The sequence below is a fragment of the Gasterosteus aculeatus genome, chromosome 11 (assembly GCF_964276395.1).
Source record: "Gasterosteus aculeatus chromosome 11, fGasAcu3.hap1.1, whole genome shotgun sequence".
NCBI classification, from domain to species: domain Eukaryota; kingdom Metazoa; phylum Chordata; class Actinopteri; order Perciformes; family Gasterosteidae; genus Gasterosteus; species Gasterosteus aculeatus.
In genome coordinates this window covers 16,381,467-16,399,916 of record NC_135699.1, presented here as the reverse complement: position 1 = coordinate 16,399,916, position 18,450 = coordinate 16,381,467, and the positions used below count along the sequence as shown (strand labels likewise).

General features: G+C 45.2%; 2 protein-coding genes across 3 annotated transcripts; one reads left to right on the top strand and one right to left on the bottom strand.

The window, feature by feature from the left end:
- Window positions 1-1,631: 1,631 nt before the first annotated feature.
- On the bottom strand, window positions 1,632-7,562 carry slc2a6 (solute carrier family 2 member 6). Its single transcript, XM_040190949.2, has 10 exons — window positions 7,241-7,562; window positions 7,057-7,149; window positions 5,885-6,033; window positions 5,140-5,411; window positions 4,940-5,036; window positions 4,731-4,830; window positions 4,446-4,639; window positions 4,158-4,333; window positions 3,698-3,996; window positions 1,632-2,753 (listed from the first exon to the last, which is right to left on the bottom strand). Exons 3-10 carry the CDS (start codon window positions 5,936-5,938, stop codon window positions 2,416-2,418), a joined length of 1,530 nt encoding a protein of 509 aa, XP_040046883.2. The 5' UTR covers window positions 5,939-6,033; window positions 7,057-7,149; window positions 7,241-7,562; the 3' UTR covers window positions 1,632-2,415.
- clcn7 (chloride channel 7) lies at window positions 7,105-17,687 on the top strand. 2 transcript variants are annotated; one of them, XM_040190948.2, is made up of 25 exons: window positions 7,105-7,365; window positions 8,260-8,337; window positions 9,454-9,519; window positions 9,775-9,840; window positions 9,941-10,073; window positions 10,433-10,542; window positions 10,957-11,037; window positions 11,120-11,182; window positions 11,335-11,418; window positions 11,613-11,706; window positions 11,900-11,964; window positions 12,101-12,217; window positions 12,304-12,358; window positions 12,468-12,528; window positions 13,271-13,412; window positions 13,901-13,994; window positions 14,088-14,260; window positions 14,445-14,496; window positions 14,629-14,756; window positions 14,884-14,969; window positions 15,245-15,377; window positions 15,521-15,580; window positions 15,686-15,862; window positions 16,209-16,289; window positions 16,413-17,687. In XM_040190948.2, exons 1-25 carry the CDS (start codon window positions 7,252-7,254, stop codon window positions 16,497-16,499), a joined length of 2,400 nt encoding a protein of 799 aa, XP_040046882.1. In that variant the 5' UTR covers window positions 7,105-7,251; the 3' UTR covers window positions 16,500-17,687. The 2 variants fall into 2 exon arrangements, with proteins under 2 accessions (XP_040046882.1, XP_077940216.1); XM_078084090.1 differs by lacking the exon at window positions 8,260-8,337 and having other exon boundaries at window positions 7,125-7,365.
- Window positions 17,688-18,450: the final 763 nt, after the last annotated feature.

Below are 18,450 nucleotides of genomic sequence, written 5' to 3'. Positions count from 1 at the left end.
GGTTGTGTATGACGATGACGTCGTCGTTTAGCGCTCCGGTTAACGTGAATCAGATCAGGGTCTTTTCTCGTCTTCCTCTGACTTTGTGTGCAGTTTCTCCAAAGAAAATATGTAATTTCCAAGAACTGTAAGAAGTAGAAAGTATGACTCATCTTTGATGTCAGTGGGAAAGACACACACACACACACAGACAGACACACAAACACCTACAGGCTAAACCCTTTAAGCGCTGCATACCTTCCCATGTTACATACAATGAGAAGCAGGTTATGTGTTTTATGATTGCTTATTTTAAGTAGTCATTCCATGATGGATTCCTAAGGAGCTCGTGTATGTTACCATGACAATAAGTCACGCCGGGAAAAGAGTGAATTACGCAACATTGAATGTGTTAGTTTTGCTTGGAAAATTGAATAAATACCGATGTATGAAGCTATCAAGTAACTAACAATGGTTTAAAATGTAAACCTACAGTAGCCCCTAGCAAATAAATAAATATAAAATAATTAATTTCATCAGTTTTTATAGATACCATCACACTATAAATGACAAAACATCTGGACGGCTGATGACTGATCCTTGCTTCTTACTATAGTTAACTATAAACTATATATTTCCATAGTTTTTGATTTGGGAGTAAAAATGGGATTTGGAAGGTGTGACTTTTTATTCTATTTTTAAAAAGTTGCATAAACTGACTTCATGTCAAAAACGATGAAAAACCTAACTTTAACAGGACAATCGTAATAAAATACTACCCGCGAGTAAAAGCTCCAACAAGGATATTAAAGCAACAAGGTACGAGAGGCTGTACTTTATCGTCCTGTAACAGTTCGTTGGTGACGTTGGGCCCGACGCAGAGCGGACGTCCACCTTAATTGTCCGATTGCGAAAGCTCACATTGCTTGTAAACGATCATTTGTGGCATTTCCATGTTTTTTTCGGCGACCTAAAAGCTTAGATGTCAACAAACGCAAACACGTTAGCCAAAAGCTGACGTGTTACTTCGAGTGAGCAGTGACGCTCAATTTCAATGTGAACACCAACTGTACATTATCGCCCCTGGCCCCCGAACGCCGGATTTCATCTCCCCGTATTATACTAATAAATGATCAACACTTAATATTTCTCCAGACACAGTTGTGGCGGTTGCTACTAGCAACAGAACACCCATCAAAGCTCCCAAATAAAATGTCTTTTGTTGCCGAGCTTTGTGCGGGAAAGTAAATATTCCTTCGCTTCTAAATCTTTTCTTCTGCCTCTTAACAATGAACGCTGCCTTAGTAAGGCCCTGCTGAAGAGATCAAAGCACAAACACACACGGAAACCGCTGGGTTGCGTCCCCCTTCTTCCTTTGGTAGAATTAAACCAAACAGTGTAGACGCATAGAAATGGTGTAAAGAGAACTCTGACTCTGTCAGGTGTTGTTTTGTCCTCCTCCCTGTGGCATGTCCCCTGACCTGCTCGGCCACATCATTTCCCCCTTTTTTTTTTTTTTCAGGCACAGCGAAGATGATGAACCAGTTTCTCACTCACACAGCTGACAACCCGTTTGCTCGTAGGATTATGAGCAAACGGGTTGAGTATGAAGTACGTGCGCGTACAGTGGATGTTTCGTAGTACATACAAAATAACTTTTTAAAATTTTTTATTAAAACAATATACACCAGCGATTCCCAAAGTGTGGGCCGCGGCCCACTGGTGGTACTGCAGGTGGGCCGCGAGAGGTCATTTACAATAAATAAATGTTTTTAATTTTCAATTTTGAAAAGATTAATATAAAAATAATAATAAACGATTGATAATTGATAAGATACCAAACCCACAATTTTTGAAGAAAAGTATTATTTGAAGAATTCTAGCCCACATTAGTTATGTGAAACATTAATTGATGAAGCACAAACAATTTAAACGAACAGATTAATAAAACAATAAGGCTCTCGCTCAAAACGGCCGCTCTTGTCCGCCTGTCGTTATTCAACAAAAGGCGCCACCAAACAAAACAATGGGGCGCCTTTTGTTGTATTAAAGTAAATATATATGAGCTCCAGAGAAAATGGTATACAAAACATACATTGTCGGTTAATACATTTTCATTCAGTTGAATTCTTAAGGTAATTTAATCATCCCTAGTTTACGTTTGGATCAGAGTTGTGATTAAAGGTTTGGGTGGGCCGCAAAAGATTTTCAGATTTCAAATGATCTACACTATTCATTTATATATTTTATATATATATAATATAAAATATTTACAACATGTGTCCCGTTTATTTAGCAACAGGATGATGTCCTCCTGTTGGTACATTATGTGTCAGTATGTAACCGTGACCTAAAGTGAATCGCTCTTCAGACCCCGAGGTCTTATTCTTGAAGTCCTCTCCTCAGAGTGCCGTACGCCGTCGCCTCCCTCCACCTCTAACGGCCGCGATCCGACTCTATCACCGACGCGCTCCTGCTGATGGTGAACGTCCGCCCCGTCCTGAAATAGTTCTCGATCTCTTCCAGCGAGCGGCCGCGGGTCTCCGGGATGCACACGGCGGTGAACAGCAGACAGAGGACGCACACCACCGTGAAGCCCAGGTAGGGCACGTACAGGCCGTACCTGTCCACCAGGTGCGAGAAGGCGTGCGTGAGGACGAAGGCCGTCAGCCAGCTGACGGTCACGCACAGGCCTGAGGCCACGCCCCTGGTAACCAGCGGCAGCACCTCTGACATCAGCAGCCACGTGATGGGGCCCCATCCCATGGCGTATCCTAGGAGACGAGCGGCAGAGGGGAGACAAACCCATCGGGTCAAATTAAAGGATCTCAGCAATCCCAGCAGCGCCACACGACTGTGACCGTTTAAAACGTTTTCCCAATTGACGGGGCGTGAGAACATAATGGAACTGATTCACCCAAGTAACGAGTTTTCATTGTTATGAGCCGATGGGTGTTGCTTCGAGAACACAGTATAACAAAAAGACTCGAGGACGTGACAGTTCTTAACTTGTTGGATCAAGACAAAGGGAAATTTTCTAGCAAACAGCGTGTGCATTGTTGACTAAATACATGACTGACAGGTTATCACATCTGTATCTATTGCATGATGTTTGTTTGAGTGGTAGTGACAGTCGGCCTGCACCTCAGCAGTGTGAACTCTGTTGTGTCCCCGGGTCTCTGGCTGCTCAGGCACCTCGATGCCTTGAGCTAAATGCTAGCATGCTAACACGCTGCGCTTGTTATAAAGGAATCAGGAAACATTTATTCCCATAATATGTCGGACATACAAGGAATTTGACTTGGCGGTTGGTGCGTAAGAGCAGACAGTACGACAATGGACGACAAGACAATAAAATAAAATATAATGCTATGGGTTATTTTAAAATAAAGGAATAAAAGTTAAAAAGTTAAAAAGTTAAAAATGTTTAAAAATTAAAAATAAAGTGAACCAGCGAACAGAAAGTGATAAATGAAAGTGACAAGTTCCAAGTGACAAGTGTAAGTGACGTGTGCAGTGTGAAAGAAAGAGTCTAGATTGGCTGGGACGGTTCTAAACGTCATTGGCTTTTGCTTGGTCCTAAACCAAAGAAACTTTGATTGCAAGAGATGAAAAGGAACGCGATAACCAAAAGTTATGAGATTCCATCCTCTTGGATTTCACCCCACCCAATGGTTTTTGGTTTATTTCCATCCAAGCGACGGGCGAGAAGACTCACCAAATATGAACACCATGGTGCTGATGAGAGGGATGAGGCCTGCTGCAGTTTGGGGGCCGGCCTCCAAAGGGTTTCCAAAGGCATTATGGGGGCTGAGGTCTGAACTCATGGTGAGGTTAGGAGGGCCGGGGCCCGGAGGGCGAGCTGCGGTGTGGGAGTTCATGGTCAGAGTCAGAGCGGACAGGAACATCAGCAGGCTCGACGTGTACAGCAGAGCTTTGCGTCCCGCCCTGTCCATCAAACTGGCTGCCACGACGACGGAGAGGAGGCGGACCGCGCCTACGATGATGGCGTCATACCTGAGGGAGAAAACAGCAGGTAGAGGGAAGTCAGGTGCATCCTGGGATTGAATTCAAAACCCAATCATTGCAAACAACAACATCGGCAGGAGAAATGAAAATAAAATCAGGAGAGAACATCAACGGAAGATGAGTGGAAGTAGATAAATAGAACGTCCTACCCGGGCGGCAGAGACATGTTGCTTTTGGAGAAGATGGTCTCCAGGTAGACCAGCATGGGCGTGATGCCCGTCATCTGCTGCAGGAAACGCATCACCACTGAGATCAGGATTGGTTTGTAGTAGATGGGTGTGGCCAGTCGCGACCATGTGACTTTTTCTTGTTTGTCGATGCTCTCCTGTGTTGTCCAGAAAAACAGATGTCCTCAAATGGAATAAGAATAGTAACCTCAACGTGCAGACAAAATAATCCAACGTGTGATTGTTCTTTTACGGCCGCGCGTCTCCCACCTGTATGGCGCTGAGCTCAGTGCGTGTGTCGTAGTGGTCCCCCCTCAGCCAGCGCAGGGCCCCCTCGGCCTGCTGCTCTCTGCCCAGAGCCAGCAGCCTCCTGGGCGAGCTGGGCATGAAGACCAGCAGCGCGACCATCAACAGGGCCGGGACCTCCCCCGCCACCGCCAGCCACCGCCACGGCACCACCGGACCTGTTCCCATGAAGTGCACTTAAGAATACCGCAACGTGGCCTAGTGTTATCCAAGGGAAGCAGCCAGAAAAACAATTCTGCACCCGCCTACCCATGGCGTAGAGCACCAGGGCCCCGAACACAGCGGTGATCTGAGGGCAGGAGCCCAAAGCTCCTCTCACCGCTTTGTGGGAGATCTCCGAGATGTAAACCTGAGACATGAACACGCAAACATGCAGTCACGTGACCAAACAACTCCGAGTGAAAAAAAAAGTTTGCATTAATAGTTTTTTTTTTTTGTCTGTAACCACGGCAACCCACAGGAATAGATGCTGCGGTCATCCCCCCGGCCACGCCTGTGAGGAACCGGCCCAGAAGGAGCATCCATATGTCTACAGCCCCTCCCATCAGCATGTACCTGTGACACACATCGGTACAGGCGGAGGTTTACCAGGATGGACCGTAAAGTTACGCCGTTAAGACGTTTAATCATCGCGGTGCGCCCGCTCGTCGCGACTGACCCAATAGCCGACGGCACCGCCGACGTCATGATGCTCAGCTTGCGTCCGATCATGTCGTTGAGCAGCATGGCGCCGAGGCCGCCGGCCGCTGCGCCCAGCATGTAGATGGAGCCGAACCAAGCGGCCTGCTCCGGGCCCATCCTGAGCCTGGGGTCGGCGTCGGGGGCCGTGAGCCTCGGCAGGACCGGGGACGAGTAGACCAGGGAGTAACCGAAGCTGAAGTTCCCCAGGACGGCGGTGAAGACCGCCAGGAATAGTTTGGAGTTTTGGATCTGGGGTGGAAGTGAGAGAAGGCCGACACGTTCCGAAGAGTAAATCCACCCAGAAGTGATTGCATTCTTTCTCATTGTGAGCAGAGGGAGACGTGTCAGATTGAATAGAAGTCAATGAGAAAATGATTGGACTTCCCTCATTAGCACTCAAAACATCGGTTTGAGTGTTCAATCTTAAAGTCTCTTAGTAAATTATGGTCTCTTCAGAAATAGACCATAATTTACCATATTCTTTCAAGTAAGACTTTGATAGGGAAAATGTACGTTAATTGCAAACTGCTACCCTGATAATTAATGTTTTACCAAAGTGATCCCAACAAAGAAAGCTATCTTACGCTATCTTGTGCTTGTAATAAAACCTTCTGTCGATTTACAGACTGTAATCCCCGGCAGTCTCTTTTGTTCATGTTAAACAGCATAAAGTAAATGTGTAGACTGCTGATCAGACTCTAAACAAGTGAAAGGGTTCCCACCTTGGATTCAGTCGATGTGGGTCTTTTGTTCAGCAGCGGAGTCTTTTCTTCCATGTCTGCAGCGGGAGACCGACGTCACAATCTGCTTCAGGATCAGTTTGTTCTCCTCACGCGGGATGCAAATGTCTCGATTGGAAGAAAAAAAAATGCTGTCCTCCAAAAACACCGCCAGACAAAAACATGTCACAGTTCCATCAAAGGGGATCAAAAGGATAAAAGCAAACCAAGTAAATAAAAATACTAGTTGGTTTTAAACTGTGATGTGTTTCTGTATCTCCCCCTTACAAGTAAGAAACCTGCGTGTGCTGCAGGATCTCCAGGCTGACTGAAAGAGGAGTTGACCAACACACGTCCAGTAGTCATAGTGAAACTGTCTCAACACTGGACTTTCACAAGTGAAATGGAACTGGAATTTTTGGTCAGAGAATTATTTGACATTTTGACCCAGCCGCCCTCTGTTGTGTTTATTGTTTTAATAATTTATTGAAAATGTTGTTTTTACTCTTTGTCTTTTTCATTTTCAAATAATTTTGGCTTTCTTAAAGCATTGGACTTTTTCGTAAGGGCGGAACCCTTTAAGGCAAAAGATGCCCCCATTGAATCCCATTTAACCACATTCATTGCTATGAATGCACAAATACATCCATTTGATCATATCACAATACAATCTGCTTCAAAATACAATGTTTTAAGTATTTTTAAGTATTAACTATTTTCCTGGTTTCCATTACGGGTATACTATGGATAAATGTTAATGTAAACCCCTTGTTTTATTAATTATTTATTTATAATTATTTGTATTCATGATCGGAACGACAATTGATGAAGATATTTAACTCAAAGTGAAAAAGACTGAAATATTGAACATTTGTTGAATAAAAAACCCACAGAACACCGAGTCAGTAGATTCAAGTGCATTGACCTCGTCGTTTTTTTAAGTCCAAAGTTTTGCAAACCGGGACAAAATCGCAAAGGAAAGGAATAAACATAATTGTATTGGGAAAGTCAGAGAAAAAGAAGAAGTAGGAGCCAGGCCCCTCCACACACACACGCACACCCAGACTACACATCAGTTGAGTCTGGGGCAAAAGAAAAGGTTCCTTGAACAACATTAACAAAAAAAAACATTTACATTTTTTTTTTTTAAATGTTGTATTTTTATTTTCACTTACGTGTCAACAAAACTACAACTCCCAGCATCCCACGCGGCTCCTTTTTTTTGGTCACTGCTCGCGATCCTTACACGGCGTCACGAGACCCTCGAGCTGTCATGGGGGAGAATAACAGTTAAAAGTTAGCTTAGCAACAACCGGCACCGATGAAATAGATCAGCCACCCTCACGGCGGAGAGCTTACCGGAAGTCACCATGGCCAACATCACGAAGAAAGTGTCGTGGTCCAGCCGGGCCGACGAGTCCGGCGGCACCGGGGAGGGGACGCCGCTGCTCAACGGCTCCGGGCAGCCCAGACTCTCCAGACAGGTAGCCGCCGCTAGCATGTTTGGCTAAGGTAGCCTGCGCTGCTGGTGGGAAGGCGCTGTGTCATGTTGTTATTATTACTTTTAGCTGCACGGGTTACGGTGTTTTTTTTAGTTAGTTTTATGCTACGCGGCGTCCCTTCGGGGTGGTGTCATGTGTGATGGTGTGTTTGCAGCTGCTGAGCAGCAGATGCGGAAACAAGCTTTGACTGTAGTGGAATGTAATTAACTGCATGGAAGTAATTTACGTTGATTCATGTTTGTTAAATTACTTGCACGATGCACTCAATTAGATTCAGTTTCTGAATGAACTGACTAACGATTTCTAGCTAGCTCGTTACTTTGCTCATGCACTGCTATGAACATCCCTGACATCCATCGTTATGATGCATTTAACAGTCCTAACTTTAGAAAAGAGGGTGGTGGTGATCCGTTAACATAAGAGTCAGTCTATAAAGACTAGAATTCCCACTCTACTTTTAAAGTAATACAATCATCTAACATTTCGGGTAATATGTGTCTATTGAATACCGTTAAGTTTGCTTTTAGTTCATCGCCGAAACGAATACTACTAAACAAGGAGATAAAACTCTGAGACTGTCTCACTGTAGGAGACATTTAGACTGAATGAAGTCGTCTGTCCCTCTAAGAATGAAAAACAAAGGAAGCTTCCTATTTCCCTAAAAGGCCACCAGTTGCACCACCAGGACAAAAGGGGGAAGCATCCTAGTCACGCGCGCTCTGATAACGTTCTTTTATACATCAAGTCATTCATCCGTTGTGCGTTACCTGCAGTCTCTTGATATCAGCAACTGTGTGATGTTAACATATGAGCTCAGTATTTGCCACACAAAGCCAAACATACGTATATTTGTGTTGATGTCTGTGCTGTCCGTAGCTGTCTGGGGGAGGCAGTGTATTTCAGATAGGCAGACTCAGCACGGTGGATTTGGAGGAGGAGATGTCGTCGGAGGAGGTAAAGTCTGAGCCTCAAGCGTCACCGCTCTGTTTCTCTCTCTGTGTCTTGTCGCCAGCACTTTTCCACTACAGGGACTTAAAAGTGATCAGCTCTTGTCTGTAAATCAAATAAAAGGATCAAGCCGCGTGTAAGGGGGCATTTACAGTAGATTTAATGTGATACTCGGCCTGAGTTTGTGTACACGCCGAGCCGCTTCAAGCGTTATTGTGAGTATTTTGTCTCACCTGATGCGGGAGATCTGACACAAAAATGAACTTGCTTCTTTACCAGGGTTGACTCAGTTGACTCGTGAAAGACACATGTTTGGAAACTGTCTGAAGGTTTCCACTGTGATGCATCACACATGATGGGGGGGATGCAGGCCGCGAGCAGCTCCACCCGGAAAGCTCAACTGTTCTGGGTTTTTGAAAACAATCAAGACTTTATTGAAACCCTCCTGCTGTAAATGTGAAGCCCAAACCGTTTATAAATGGGTTTAAACCCTTTGTGCGGTTTAAGGAAGCTTATTTGCTTAATGCAACGTTTTAGGTAATCGGGTAATAAAACAAATACCCCCCAAAAATCCCAATAAGAACAGAACGTAAAGCTTGAGGCCACAGTCGGAGATGAAGAACAGAAAAAGAACATGTGACTGATGCTCAAATAATTTATTGTCACTTAGCTTTATTGGACCTCACATCCACCTCCGTCCGTGACAGAAACCATCAGGTTCTGCTGCGTTTTGCAATGCCTGATGGGAATGTGATGCCATGCATGGCATCTGCATGCTTCTTAAATGCTTAAATGTTTCTTTACCGTATTTTGGTCTTATCCTTTGGCCTCAGCTTTGCACAGTTGGCCCACAGAGGTGTGACGGAGGCCCTCTTCATGTTGCATGTTAAAAGGGGGGCACTTGTTTTGAATTGCCATTAGCTGTTGTCCTCTCTTAATAAATGTTGATTTTCTCTTCTTTAAATGTTTGTGGATTGTAGCCGTTGTATTCCAAATGATTTCTCTGAAGTTAGTCACTTAGTTCCCAGCTCCTTGCAGCCGCCCACATGATCGTTTAGGTCAGAGGTTGAAGGTCGGTGTTGGTTCGGTGACCTCTGTTTTTCCTGTGATTTTTCCCTGCAGGACTCTCTAAGGGGGCGGCTGAAAGAGATCCCTCACAACGAGAAGCTGCTGTCGCTTAAATTTGAGGTATTGCCGAAAATAAAGGACGCAATGAAAAGCGTAAAAGGAGTCAGTGTCACATGTTTGTGGAGACTGGGGTCACTGGATCAAACCAGCTTTGTGTTAACGTGTTTTTGTTTGACATGAACATGCTTTCATTGATCCAAATGCAGAGTCGGTTTTGCTACCAGATTTGTCTTTATCGTGAAGCATCGCAGAAGCAAACACAATCACCCTTGTTTTTTACTGATTAATTGTATTTATTTCATTGTGTTATTGCAGAGTCTGGACTATGATAACATTGAGAATCAGCTGTTCCTGGAGGAGGAGAGGAGGATGAGTTACATGGTAAATAGAGTGGGAATGACCTGAGTATATGTTTTACCATCAGAATGTTTCGCTGTGCTTGAATTTGTGTGTTTTCTTCATGTCATCTTGTACCTTTTAGGGTTTCCGCTGTCTGGAGATCAGTCGCTGGGTCGTCTGCGGTCTAATCGGCTTCCTGACCGGCCTCATCGCCTGTTTTATAGACATCGCTGTGGAAGAAATTGCTGGGATCAAATACCGAGTGGTCAAAGAGAGTATCCTGAAGATTTGTGCATTGTACACATAGACATTAACATAGAAATATACATTGTACACATTTGTATTTGTATTTTACCATTTTCTGCTACTTTATATTTCTACAACATTATATCTCTTGCAGCTTATTCAAAAATATCAACATCTAATAAATGATGGTGTAGCATCATGAATTGCGATACTTATTGATCCCACTGGAAAATACTACTCACCCGTAAACCTATCGATCAAACTTCTCTTAAGTCTATTTTAGTTGCACGATTCAGCTCTTTAAACCTCACAAATATGTGTTGTAAATGAATCAGCCACGTGCCGTAAAGACTTTCGAGTTTCTCCTTGACCTCTGACCCCCTCACAGACATAGAGAAGTTCACCGAGGTCGGCGGCCTGTCGATCTCCCTCATCCTCTGGGTTGTCCTCAACTCCGTCTTTGTAATGGTGGGGGCCATCATCGTCGCATGTATCGAGGTGAGACTTTTTAAGAAACTGCCATAAATCTAAACCTGTGTGTCAGTTTTCTTCGAGTGAGTGGATTTTGAAGAAGTCCGTCGGTTCCTTGTTTTATAATACTTTTCCATTGAGTCGGAGGGGGAAGTGGAAACCGATTAGCCAAAGGCTCGTCTTTACCAGCTGGATTCCAGCAGTGCGTAATACTGAAATTTCTAAAGATGAATGTGCTTCTCTATTTTGACCTTTGTGGTGAACCTCCGGCAACCACGCAGATCCCAAAAGTGCTTCCATCATCATCTATTAAGGGGATATTTCAATAATGAATATACCACACAAATGCCACCCGTGAGCACCGTCATCCTCACGTATTACCGCTGTGATCATGAAGATCTCTGTATTCCATCTCCTCTGTTCCTCCTTCGTCTCTACCAGCCCATCGCAGCAGGAAGTGGTATTCCTCAGATAAAATGTTACCTGAACGGAGTAAAGATTCCCAGGGTGGTACGGCTCAAGGTAGGGACACACACACACGCGCGCACACACACACACACACGCCCTCCAGCCAATGTTGCTGAGCATGTTGTGTGTCCCACAGACTCTGGTGGTGAAGGTGTTCGGTGTCATCTGTTCAGTCGTTGGCGGTCTGGCTGTTGGAAAGGTAAACGTTGACCCTCCTCTGCTTCTCCCTCGTGCACATATTCAATGTACCATTGATGTTGTTTTTACGGTTTGAACTATGTTGTTTGGGAACATTTAGATCATCTTCATTTTAAGTGAACGATTGCTTCTTGTTTACCCACAATCCCTCAGGAAGGGCCCATGATTCACTCTGGGGCCGTGGTAGCTGCCGGGGTCTCGCAGGGCCGCAGCACCTCTCTGAAGAAAGACCTGAAGGTCAGCGTGTAGTGAGCTTCTTTCTGTATGTGTCGGGTTACAGTATACTCATATATTTCTATATATTCATGTATAAGTTGGAGTTACTTTGTTAGAAACACTGTGTTCTTGTTGTTGTTTACGTTGCTTTTACGAGCACGTTCTTAAACATCTCTGGTAAAATCCTGTCACGAGTAATGTGTTTGTGTTCGTAGATGTTTGAATACTTCCGGAGAGACACGGAAAAACGTGACTTTGTGTCGGCCGGAGCCGCGGCCGGAGTTTCAGCGGCTTTTGGAGCCCCAGTCGGTAAGTAAAGTCAAACAATGATGAAAACCGAGTCACCGCCGGATCTGACGCACAAAAGAAGGGCACCAAACATTCAACCCCACAAACACCGAACATTTATAGAGACAAACATGTAGTTGTGTGTATATTTGTGTGTATATGTTAGCCGATCAGATGCAGCTGCGGTGGCTGACCGTTTGCTTTTGGTCGACAGGCGGCGTTCTGTTCTCTCTGGAGGAGGGAGCTTCTTTCTGGAACCAGATGCTGACGTGGAGGATAGTAAGTCCCTTTGTCTCTCACCTGTCCCCCCTCCCACCCCTCCCCCACCCTCCTCCTCAAGGACCATGATGTTGATGATGTTAGATATTGTTCCCCTTGTTTATTTCTCATCATTTGTTCTCTGTCTCACTTACAGTTCTTTGCCTCTATGATCTCCACCTTCACCCTCAACTTCTTCCTCAGCATCTACCACAAAAAACCAGGAGAGCTTTCCAACCCGGGTCTCATCAACTTTGGGCGCTTTGAGAGTGATGTGAGAAACGTTTGTGTTATAAATCTTGTTTTTCCCGCTTCCCGTTGTTTGTTAGTGTAACCTAAAGTACCTTTGTACCCTTTCAGACTGTGGATTATAATCTCTACGAGATTCCCTTGTTCATCATTATGGGAGCCATAGGTAACATCTCCTTAGTGTCTGACTCTTCTTATGGGTTTTGCATGAATAATTTAATAATAATAATTATTCTGTCACTGTGTATGACCCCCCCCCCCCCCCCCCCGTGCAGGTGGATTGCTGGGCGCTCTGTTCAACAAGCTCAACTACTGGCTGACTATCTTCAGGATCAGGTGAGCGTCCCCGAGGAGGCTTCCACCAGAACGTCCGGTGACAAACGGTGTGTGGAATAGCTTTGTGTGTTGGAGTGGCCAACAAAAGCAGGACACGGTGGCGTTAAGACTTTGGCCCGTTCAGGACAGGGATGGGCCGCATGAGGAATCCTCACGTGACCGTTTACAGCAGTTTCTCAGAACGTCAGCATCTTGTGATTGAGGTGGTTAAAATAGTTGTAAGAGTAAGAACTGGTCTAATCGCAGCGTTCCTGTCCGGATGGTTCACATCGTGCTTTTTGTTTGTCTACAAATTAGCGCTGTCAAAGTTAACGTTTTAATTTATCTATAATTGGGATTATTTCTAGATGAATGAATGTTCAAAATGTGAGACCAATTAGTTTTTTTAATCTATTGACAGATCTTCTATAAATGCATTAGTACTTTTTAATAGTAACATTCATCAAACAAATTATTCTCAAAGTATCTGGAGTAAGTATTGAATGATTTGTATTTCAAAATGCGACATTAAGCGCAATAACTAAAGCTTGTGGACAGAAATACCCATCGAGTCAAGTTAATAGTGCTGCTGCCTTAAACTACATGCATGCGAATGTATACGTATAAGAGTCAAATGCACAATATCAGGGCAGATATTTAAATGATTTATGTAGAAAATTGGGATCATGAACAATTAGTCATTATGTGTAGGATTAAAAAATATTCAACTGAAGTGTGTGTGTGTGTGTGTTTTTTGTTGCAGATATGTTCACCGCCCGTGCTTACAGGTGATTGAGGCCGTGCTGGTTGCTGCGGTTACCGCTACGGTTTCCTTCACCATGATCTACTTCTCCAATGATTGTCAACCTCTGGGGCCTGATCACACTGAGGAGTACCCACTGCAGGTACACACACACACACACACACACACACACACACACAGCCAAATGTCACCCACGGCATGAAGGAAAGGGAAGTCGGTCATATGGTGTCTCAACAGTTACTGATTGTCACACAAAGCGATGTGCGTGACTCAGCATGTTAGACACACACACAAGGGCAGATTCTTCTCATAAGGAATCTCACTGCTTCCTATTTTTGTTTCAGAAAGAACTGTTTCGCTTCAGTAAGTTTTACCACATAAAATGTTGTGAGAGAATTTCTGTCAGCGGATCCAAGAAGAGTTTTTGTTGTTTTGACTTTTTGTTTTAGTTGCTTACACACTATATTTGTAAGGTTCCCATTTGATGGTACGCCATAAAATTTGGTGCAAAGATCCACTTTTCTCCCCATAGATGAATTCAGAATTTATCCTTTGACTTTACATCAAGCGAGGAAAAAGCTCCAACCAGAACCCGAAAACGCTCTTTTGTGTCTCCTCTTTTTCCCTCAGTTGTTCTGTGCAGACGGAGAGTATAACTCCATGGCAACGACCTTCTTCAACACTCCAGAGAGAAGTGTTCGCAGTCTCTTCCACAACCAGCCAGGTAGGGCTGTTCGAGGGTAACGTTAGTCAACAAAAGCAAAGCGTCGGTCATGTTGTTTCCACCTCACCTCTCCCGTCCTGCTCTTCCTCAAAGGAACCTACAACCCTTTGACTCTGGGTCTGTTCACCTTGACCTACTTCTTCCTGGCGTGTTGGACCTACGGCCTGGCGGTGTCTGCCGGAGTCTTCATCCCGTCCCTGCTGATCGGAGCGGCCTGGGGGAGGCTGTTTGGGATCCTGCTGGCCTCCATCACCTCCACCGGCTCGGTCAGTGTGCGTTTGCGTGTGCTTGTGCGTGTGTGTTACGCTTCAGTGACGCCATTTAAAGACACAAAACAGCAATCACAATATCTCAGTAGTTACAATGCAGGAGTGAAAGGAAAGCAGACACGTGAGTGCAGGTCTTCCCCTTTCACTGCTCTCATGTTGCACACTGTGTGTGCTTTGTTAGATCTGGGCCGGCCCGGGTAAATACGCCCTGATTGGAGCTGCAGCTCAATTAGGTGAGTAACATTAACCTTCACCCTTGTTGTTGTTGTTCTTTGGCTTTGTGCTGAACAGGAACTAATAGGTGGGGCCGATGTCAGTGGCAAAGTTGAGTACAGATTCAGATCGCTGTGCTCTGGTCTTCGCAGGCGGCATAGTGAGGATGACTCTCAGCTTGACCGTCATCATGGTGGAGGCTACGGGAAACGTCACGTTCGGCCTTCCCATCATGCTCGTCCTCATGACGGCCAAGATAGTAGGAGACTATTTCGTAGAGGTGAGTGAGGGAGGAGTCCACAGCGGAGATGGAGGAGCTGTGAGAAATAGCGTATTGCTTAAATGGATCCTCAAGAGCTATTGGGGTGAAAATAACCCAAACTGAGTGTGTGTTCTCGCTGATCCAGGGTCTGTACGACATCCACATCAAGCTGCAGAGCGTTCCCTTCCTGCACTGGGACGCTCCCGCCACCTCCCACTGGTTGACCGCCAGGTGAGGTCCTCTGTGTGGACTGAGAGCCGCGGCGGCATTCGATTCAATCTGACTTTCTCCCGTCTGATTATGAGGCATCACATGGCAGCATCGATTCAGTGTGGCTTAACCTTACTGTTTTATTTCTTGATTTAACTTTTAATCTAAATATGATTATTCACTTTTAACTTAACGTACATGTCTCTTTGCCGTCATGTGGTCAATTGTCTGTAAAGCAAGTTGAGTTTTACTCTATTTGTCTGCGAATGGAACTCGATTGACGGTGTCTCTTCCAGAGAGGTGATGAGTTCTCCGGTCACCTGCTTGAACCGGATAGAGAAGGTGGGAACCATCGTGGACGTCCTCAGCAACACGTCGACCAATCACAACGGCTTCGCTGTCGTCACGCAGGGCGCCGGCGGTGATGAGGTAATGCGAGACGTCATCTTTCAAAAAAAAAAAAATTTTAACCTAAGGACTAGCTAAGGACTTATCCTAAGGACTATGGCAGTAATGTGTTGATTATCGTTGACGCCGCTGTGAGAAACTTTCTGCTCTTTCCTCCCGCTCAGCCGGCGAAGCTCTGCGGCCTCATCCTGCGCTCTCAGCTCATCGTTCTGCTCAAGCACAAGGTAACGTCAGCGGCGGGCAAACGAGGCTAGCGGTGACCTCGCCGGTGACCTCGCCGGTGACCTCTCTCGTGGCGGTGATTCCACTCTCCCGCTCTGTGTCGCCAGGTGTTCGTGGAGCTGGCTCGGTCCCGGCTCACCCTGAGGAAGCTCCAGCTGAAGGACTTCCGGGACGCGTATCCCCGCTTCCCCCCGATCCAGAGCATCCACGTCTCCCAGGACGAGAGGGAGTGCATGATGGACCTCAACGAGTTCATGAACGCAACGCCCTACACAGTACCGCAGGTAGCCGCGCGCACGCAAAAGATCAAAAGAATTTTTTTTTGGGGACATTTCACTTTTTGGGGGGGGGGGACATTTCACTTTTTTTTTTTTTGGGGGACATTTTACTTCTTTTTTTTTGGGACATTTCACTTTTCTTTTTCTTTTTTTTGGGACATTTCACTTTTTTTTTGTTTGGGACATTTCACTTTTTTGGGGGGGACATTTCACTTTTTGGGGGGGGGACATTTCACTTTTTTTTTTTTTTTTTTGGGACATTTCACTTTTTTTGGGGGGGGGGGATGTTCTTTTTCAAGGTTTTCTGAAACAGTAGTGTATGAATAAATTAATAAAATCTTTTTTTCTGCAGGACACTTCTCTGCCGCGCGTGTTTAAGCTGTTCAGAGCGCTGGGACTCAGACACCTGGTGGTGGTGGACGACGAGAACAGGGTAAGAGGTCCCTCTCTGTCTGTCCCTGGGACATTTAACATCTAATTGTTGCTTAATGGCATGATGATGATGATGATGATGCTGATGCTGCTGTAAAGTCCCGTTTGCTCTGTGACTCTACAGGTGGTCGGACTGGTGACCAGGAAAGACTTGGCCAGATATCACCTGGGCAAACACGGACTGGAAGAGCTTCAGCTGGCTCAGACATAGTACGCACACACAGACACATGAACTATGACCCCCGTGAAGCTGTTTTCTATCCAGATGTGCGGCCCCATGAAGGACACCGTTGAAGCTCTCTATTAATCTTTTCCAAATCGAGTTTAAAAATTGGACGCTGATTTAAAAGGAGAACCTCACGCCGATGGACTTTGTGCGACTTTTTCGCATCGACTTTGTCTTTCTTTCTTAACACAGTGTTAAATGTTTTACTTTGAAAGGATCCGGAGTCCTGTTATCGTTATCACCGTTTGTTTGCCGGCTGAATCCTCAAACGACGGCACGTAGCTTTGGGACACTTTTTGCAAATGAAATGTGGTGGACAGAGAAGTCCGAGGAAACATTTGCCTTATTGGAGCATTCCTCCTCTGCGTATACACGTGCACAGGCTTCACTCTCATATCTGTATGTGTGGAGTCACGCTAAACACAACGACAAGGATCTTTTCAAAATAAAACATTCCCTTTGCCTGCCGCAGGATCGAGATGAGGAGAATGTCTTGGTCTGTCCTTCTGTCCTTCTTCTGTCCTCCTCAGCGGCTCAGACAATGCTTTCTATTTGTTGCTGTTAAACTAACGAGGCAAGTAAAGAGAGCGAGTGTAAATGGTTTGCTGACCATTTGAGTTTTTATTTTCTGTTGTGTAGTTTTGCACTGAGCGAATACTGTTATTTATTGTAGGATATTTTAAGTTTGTGAACCAGACAGTTCTCACATCCCATAATTCAGAGTGGTTACGTTTTGAAGATGCAGATCCTCTGTTTCTGTCTGCTTTACTGAGCTGATGTTTATTATTTGTACTATTGTCAGTGAAAAACATGGACTGATACTCCCAGATGATAAAATCATTTTTAGTTTTGCACTTTGACCTAAAACCTTTTTGACAAACACCCACAAGTGTCTCCGGTGAAGCTCATTCTGAATGTAAACCGTTTACCACAGACCTGCTTTTTAACCCATTTATCCCCGAGTAACTGTTCATATTAACACCCAAAACATTGATAATAATATAATAATTTAATTTTAGCTGTTTGTAAATCTTTCTCCTTTGTGCAATTCATTGATTTTGTCTCCGTTGTGGTTTTCGTTGTGTATAGTTCTGGATGCTAAAACATGGACTATGGTGTGTTTTATAACCGCCTTTTGTTAGTTAATAAAATTGAAATCTATCTCTTGTTAAATGCTGTGTTTGGTTTGTTGTGGGAGCGAGTTGTCTCATTTATCGCCATCGGATGTCACTTCTCTCAGTCTCCGAAAGCAACATCATCCGTGGAGCCAAACGCAGTCACTGCAATCCCTCAAGTGAGCCGTTGCACATGTTGCATTGGTTTTAAGTGGCAGCTCATTGTGTGCATGTCGGAGTACAAACTACGTGTATATCTCATAATATCGCATAATCTCCAGATTTTGGTGCCTTTGCTTATCAGAGCCAGAGCCCGACTCTCTCGCTGTGCTTGTAGTTACGGAATCTGCATCATCGACCTCGCTGTCACTTTGCGAAAGGATGTAAGATCTCATCTGCCTTCGACAAGTCGAGTCCAACACGAGCGCACAATCCCTCTCACTCGTTCCTCCAGCTCCCGACAAACTCCATCACCTCCGTGCAACACTCATCCCATCGTTCCTTGACACGACACCTTTTGTGTTTACTCGCTCAGCGTTGCCTGGCGACTACCTTTTACCTCGCCGTAATGTTATTCCTTCCCTCAGAGGATCAGCGGCGGGGGTCGTTCAGTCTGAGCGGAATCAGGCGGTCGTGGTTGAGCGGGCCTCCCAACGCGCGGCGGCGTTTTCTCCGCGCTGGGCAGAGATAAACGCGCGCCGGAGCTTCACTCGTCGCCGTGTGAGAGACGGGAAGCGATTACCAGAGCTCGCCGCCCCGTTGAATAACTCGCCGAGTCATTGGAGATTACACTTTTAAATCCGTGGGCTATCAGCGCCTGA